General features: G+C 61.5%; 1 protein-coding gene across 1 annotated transcript; it reads left to right on the top strand.

The window, feature by feature from the left end:
- Nucleotides 1-430: 430 nt before the first annotated feature.
- On the top strand, nt 431-757 carry MNEG_4556 (hypothetical protein; the record flags this gene model as incomplete). The annotated part of the gene is made up of 1 exon (XM_014046972.1): nt 431-757. One exon carries the CDS (start codon nt 431-433, stop codon nt 755-757), a length of 327 nt encoding a protein of 108 aa, XP_013902426.1.
- Nucleotides 758-6,236: the final 5,479 nt, after the last annotated feature.

Raw genomic sequence — 6,236 nt, 5'->3', positions numbered from 1 at the left:
CCAGATGTACATCGTCTTCTCCGGCGCCCACCTGCGGGACGCTAACGTGGCGCGCTACTGCTGGTGGTCCGACCGCCTGCCCCCAGATGAGGCGGCGGTGTACCACGAGGCCGTGCGGCGCAGCAGCCGCACGCTGCCCTACATAACCTCGGAGATCAGTACCTGGGCGCCGGGGCCTCCGCCGCCGCCGTCGCCCTCGGACGCAGAAGCGGCCGACACCGCGAGCGGCTTGCCGGACGCGGGCGCGGCGGCCGGCGCGGCGGCGGAGGAGGAGGGGGTTCGTCGCGCGGGCCGTGGGAGCGGCCTGCTGCCCCCGATACTGGCGATCGGCGGCGACGAGGACAGGATCATCCGCCCCTTCCAGGTCGAGGCGTTCGCGGAGCACTGGGGCGCGTGGGTGAGCCTGCTGCCGGGGGTGACTCATGACGCGATGCTCGGCGGCCAGGCGCTGAGGGTGGCTGTTGAGCTCCTGGCCTGGCTGGAGACGCTGCCGGTGGCGGCGGCGGCGGCGGTGGGGGAGGAGGAGGTCGCGGAGGCGGCAGAGGGCGAGAGGGGGGAGGTGGCGGCGGGAGGCGCGGCGGGCGCGCCGGCGAAACAGGTGCATGGGAGGGCTGAGCCGTCGATCCGCGTGCTGCCGCTGCGGCACGGCCTCGCGGCGCCCGGCGGCGACGGCGGCGACGGCGGCGGCGGCGCACTGCCGCCGCTGCCGGGGCAGCGCAGCGTGCCGCCAGGGCAGCGCGTGGCTTCGTGGGTGTGAGCGTGGGCGGGTCGGCTGCACGTTTCGCCCCTCCTGAGCTTGATACCCCCTGGTTGCGGCTTCTTTGCGCCGCAAGTGGTGGCGTCCGACCACCAACTTCGACCACGTAACTTGAACCCCTTTTCGCCCCTTTCGCCCATCGCTTTTGTGTGTGCCTCATCGCCCTATCTGCAATTCCTGGCTGACGCTGCGGTCAGCGGGCTGGCGCGGGGGTCGCCGCGGCCGCTTGCACGTCTTTTTTGGTGTAGAGTGACGCCTGGTGCTTGTGCTGTGTGCGAGCATGGCGCAGCGTGCGCAGCCTACCGACCAGACTCGCCGGGTTGGACAAAGGGCCCAACAAACCAAATTGCAGCAGGGCGCCTGCGGGAATTCCCTGGCCCCCTGCTGCTGCCGTGCCCCGCAGGCCTGCAGTTCTGCGCTTACAACGCCCCCCAAAGGCATGCGTGGGGTGCTGACGCGCCCATGCTGCCCCCATGTGCCGCACCGCACCTTGTGCGGGCGCCAAGCCCACCCCCTGCCCCGCCACGACACAACGGCGCTTCTGGGTCTGTCGCACTGCACTGATAGTCAACGTGTGTGTGTATGTGTGTATGTGTGTGTGTGTGTGTATGTGTGTGCGTGTGTGTGTGTCCAACTGGCCCCTTCAACACCCGTCCGGCAAAGACACCCATCGCCCCCAGCCCACAGCAGCACAGCGTGCTGCTAGCACTCTTGCCTGCCGGCCACACGTGCAGGGGGACGCCTGCCTCATTATGCGAACACTTTGCATTCAATGGCCGCCGCGATCGAATGCGGCCCGGCGGCGCGCCCCTCTCGCGCTCCCAGCGCGGCAGGGGCGTGCCCGTGCGTTGGCTTGCCTCTCCACTGTTGTTTGGCCCTTGGCGCACTCGAGGGCAGCGCGGTGCTTCCCTGCAGGCCGCACCAGCCCTCGGTGGCGGCCTTCCCTCTGCTGCCCGCCCTGGCTCCCGCCCTCGCACCCCGTCGGCCCGGAGAAAGGGGCCAGCAGCGGCACGTCACGCAGGCGGCGGCGGCAGCGGCGGTGGTGGTGCTGGTGGTGGTGGTGGCGGTATTGCAGATTTTCAGCGGCAGTTTGCCTGGTCCTCCAGCTCGCGCTCCATCTGCGCTGCGCACGCCCCGATCCCGGACCCGGAGCCTGCAAAAGCGCTTCAAACGGAACTCCAGGGGTTGCCCCCACCCCCTCCTGCTGCCTGCTGCTCTGGAGGTTTTGCTGCACTGCCACATTACCCTACGGTCGAGGCGTGACTCGGCACCAGCGGCGTGCGTGCGCTCGGCAGCCCTGGCACCCGCGCTCGCGCCGCCCTGGCCGCACGGTGCACGAGGGAGTGCCTGGCACCTGCAGCTGTTGCTGGTGTGGTGTCTCCGCGGGCCGCACCTGGTGGTTGTCGCCGCTGCTTGGGGCAGGTAGTCAAGCCGTGTCACATGGCGTCGCCCACGTCGGGCGTACCACAAAGATAATGTTGGTGTCATCGTGCTCGGCGGTCATTTGAGGTTTGAACTTTGTGTCTCGACAGTCGCGTCTGTGCGTTATTCAAGAGCCCATTGTGCTCTCTCTTGCTCAGTACCCCCACAAAGATCCCGGGGGTGAGCGGTGTAAGATGGTGGCGACACAAGGGTTTCAATTGTGGTGTAGATCGCTGAAGCACAAACAGAAGCCACTGGCCGTGGTGTCTATACGTAAGCCCTTGCCTGACTTCACGTGCACGAGTTACACAACTTGTGGCAGGAAGTAATTCGCGCACGGTTTGTGGGCCGGCCGTGTCCGTAGGCCGGAGGACAAAAGTTTGGTGGGAAAAGCGGAGCCCGCGCGTCGCATGCCAAGCAACCAACAAATTCTGTATTTGAGGGCGCTGCACGGCCACTGGTGCCTTGACCTGGCTTGCCTGGCACACAACACCCGTTCACCGGTTATAAAGATTTGGATGTCTATGTTTTTGTGATGAGTACTGTACACGGTAGCAACAGGCAATCATGGTCAAAGCTTCTGCTTGGACTAAACATCGGCATGATGTTGTGTTCTTCTTGTTCAGCACCAATTGGGCCAATGGGGTCTCGCGCGTGCCAAGGCAATGGTGTTTTATCAGGCGGCTGTCGGGCTTGTGGTTGTTCATTATGCGCACTGCTGACATCACGCTTCGTTGGTTGGGCGGCCTCGCTCCATGGCCCTCAACTCTGATGCATTACCTCAGGATACTTGTCTGATTGATGATCTGATTCATACGCGGACACTGCGCCTTAGGGCGCTGCAACACATGTGGCCTTGCGTTGACTCGTGCTGATCGGCACCAGGGTGACACCAGCTGCCCCACAGCCGCCAGCCGCTAGTCCGCAGCCACGTCCGATCGCATACTGTACATGTTGGTTTGATAATCACCTGAATCTCACGTTTGCAGACGTTGCCATACGTTGGGCCGCCGCAAAGGCGAAACAAGACATCATAATCTAGACACCATATTCGACAGTGACCACCCGGCCGACGCCACAACTCTGATTGCGCCAAGAGCTTGATATTGATTCAAGAAATACCATCAAAATGACTCGCGGCTACTGTGGTCCGGCACTTCTAGGTGGGCAGTACGGGCATGGGTGGGTGTCTGCCCGATGCAGCGCAGTGGCTGAGGACTAGGCTGTCAAGACCAATGCCGCAGCTCCAGTTACCCAGAGTGAATCAGTAGCCAGCACGATCCCACCTTCCCTCATCCCTTTCCCTGCCCGCGGCACTGCTCTCCATCCCCGTTCAGGGCCTGCCAATCAGCCAACTCACGACTTGCCCTTCATTCCCGCCGCCCACGCCCCCGCAGCCCTGGCCCAACTCCTCGCGCCAGGCGCACTAGGCGCGTCCCTCAAGGCCGGCGGCCTGACCCAAGGCCCCGGTGCGGCCCGCCGCCGCGCGCTGCTGGGTGCAGACAGCGCGGCCGCGGCCATCACTGCGCAAGGGGCCACCACTTTCATCGGCGGGGCCAACCCCACCTTGGTCTCCGCCATGCCGGTCGAGGGCGGCGCCGCGGGCGCAGCATCTGCCTACAACACCGCTATATATGGCAAAGCCCACAGAGAGCATGTCATGGCACAACCAGGTTATGGGCAGCGGCGGCGGCGGCGGGGCGCCGGCCCCGGCGTGGCCCGCCGCGGCTGTCGGCGCCTGGCCGCACGCGGCCGGTTGGCTGAGCGCCCCCGCTTGGCGCGTTGTGTCCGCCTGGCCAAAGGGCGACTTCTGGTACAGCTGGGCGCCCTGGACGGCCCCGGCCACGTGGCCCTCGGGCGGCAAGGGGTCCGTCGTCCCCCCCCTCCCCAGCATCGCCGCGTTCAGCGCGCCGCCGCCCGCGGGCCCGGGCGCGCAGGGCGGCACGTTTGACCAGTCAATGGCGGTGCACCAGGATCTCATGAGGGCGGGCGCCGACAGCATGGCGTGGCAGTCGCGCGTCATGAGGTGAAAGTGATTATCGCCCCACCGGGCTCTGCACGCCTGTCGCACTGCCGGGCGTGCACTGCGGCTCGGCTGCGAGTCCCGAGCGTCCGCGCCTGTTTTGGCGTTGGGCTGTACAGCCCAACACATGTGTTGGGCAGTGACCGAGCCCGGGTCCCCCTGTTTGTGGGACATTTCACCGGGCATCCGACACAAGCGGGGTGCATTTTTTTCCAGATCAAAGTTACCTTTCCAATGAAGACCTTTTATAACACATTGGAACCAAGTTACCTTGAATTCCAAAACAATACCTATAAAATATCTTGGAACCAAGTCACGTTTGCCTTGAATTCCCAAACAAATTCTTTGAAATCAACGAAGCCACATTGATTTTCACAAACGCAAGAAACGGGTTCACTTTCTGACAGTAGCCTGGACAATTGCCGGATGGATGCACCAATCAACCGAACTCTATTGTTGTAAACATGGCATGAAACTTCCGACCCGGGTTTTCACCATGCATATCACAAATGTTCGTGTTGCCTTTGCAAGATACAACGAATCACAATGTTGTGTACTTTTGCCCCCCACAATGCTTGCACATAGCTGTGTCGATGGATGGCACGCAGCGTCACACCACACATACACCAACAAGAGAGTCGGTAGGGCCAACTGCACTCATCAAACCTCGCGCAGCTGCCAAGCGGCTCCTGTTTTGTAGGTGCATTAGTATCTTCATTGTTGGTTGTGTTGGCTGCAATCTGCCCACTTGCTTGCTTGGTATGTTGTTATAAAATTGAGCCATGCAGGCGCACATGTAGGTCATGCTCTGCGACATTTGTCATTGAGATGATTTGTCCAGCAATGTGGGTCAACACAAGCACAATTCTGTGGCAAGGATCCACACCAGCTGTGCGGCCTCTGCTTGCTCACCACCATGTGTTGACTGGCATTGACCAGCATGCACAGACGCTATCTTGTGTCGCTATCTTGTAAATGCATGACAGCTCGCGCGTGAGGTAGGGTCACCTCGGTGACAAGGCCCTGCCATACTTCATGATCATGGTGTCAAACCAGCGCAAGGGCTGCAATCAAGAATATATATTTAGCTACTGTAGTAAGGGCCTGCTGCACGTCACCTGTGCAATGCGTTGCGGTGAGAAGCACACACCTCATGAAAGAAAATGCTCACCTGCCGTTGCGGCGTTGTGCAGCTTGCCTTAATCTTGTGAGTGGGACATTGCTGCGATTCTGTGGCCATCCGTCAGCACGCACCCACAATCTACCTATGTACCAGCTTAAAAAGTCCATTGGAAATTGCATCTTGATTTTGCAACCGATGGTTGTCCGAAAGGGGCTGGGCTATGCAACGATGCCTGCACATTCTGTTGAGGGAAGGGTTGCAGTCTTTACACATTATCCTGATGCATGTGCGTGTGCAGCTTGGGCAATGGATGCAGCATGGCGCAAAAGTCACAGCATGTAGCATGCAATTGTCGCGGCCCCCAGCAAACAAATAAAGTAATAGTATTGCTCAGAGGCACAAGATATGTGCAGCAGTTCCAGCTGGTGAAGGCGGTGTGTGTGCCACGCGGAGCCGATGATTTGGAAAACTACTTGCATACAAGAATCGACACAGCCAGCGCATCTCAGCAGCATGGGCTGTCACAAGAGAAGCGAAACAGACTCCAAGCGAGTAAGCCTGACAGCAGGCCCACCGATCTCCGCAGATGAAACACGCTGTCGCACAAGGGGAGTTGCGGAGGAGCTGGTGGCGCCTGAGCCCGCTGCAACCGCCAGTACGTTCTTGAGGCGCCTTGCCCTGCTGTGGTGGCCCCGAGCACGCGCGCGGCCAGCATTGGGGCGTTTGGCTCGCAACCAAACGCAAGGTGCGACACCACCATCAGGCCACTGCCGAAGCCCACGCCGTCGATCAAAAGCCAGCAGCTCTCGTCACCAAGTAAGCGATGGGGCCGGTGACGTCTGAGGGGCGACAAAAGCTGACAGTGCGGCTGCCTGTGGGCGGCCAGGAAATGATGTCGCGATGTCGATGAA

The sequence above is a fragment of the Monoraphidium neglectum genome (assembly GCF_000611645.1).
Source record: "Monoraphidium neglectum strain SAG 48.87 unplaced genomic scaffold scaffold00638, whole genome shotgun sequence".
Lineage (NCBI taxonomy): Eukaryota > Viridiplantae > Chlorophyta > Chlorophyceae > Sphaeropleales > Selenastraceae > Monoraphidium > Monoraphidium neglectum.
The sequence above is the reverse complement of the archived record's forward strand: the minus strand, read 5'-3'. Positions and strand labels throughout refer to the sequence as shown.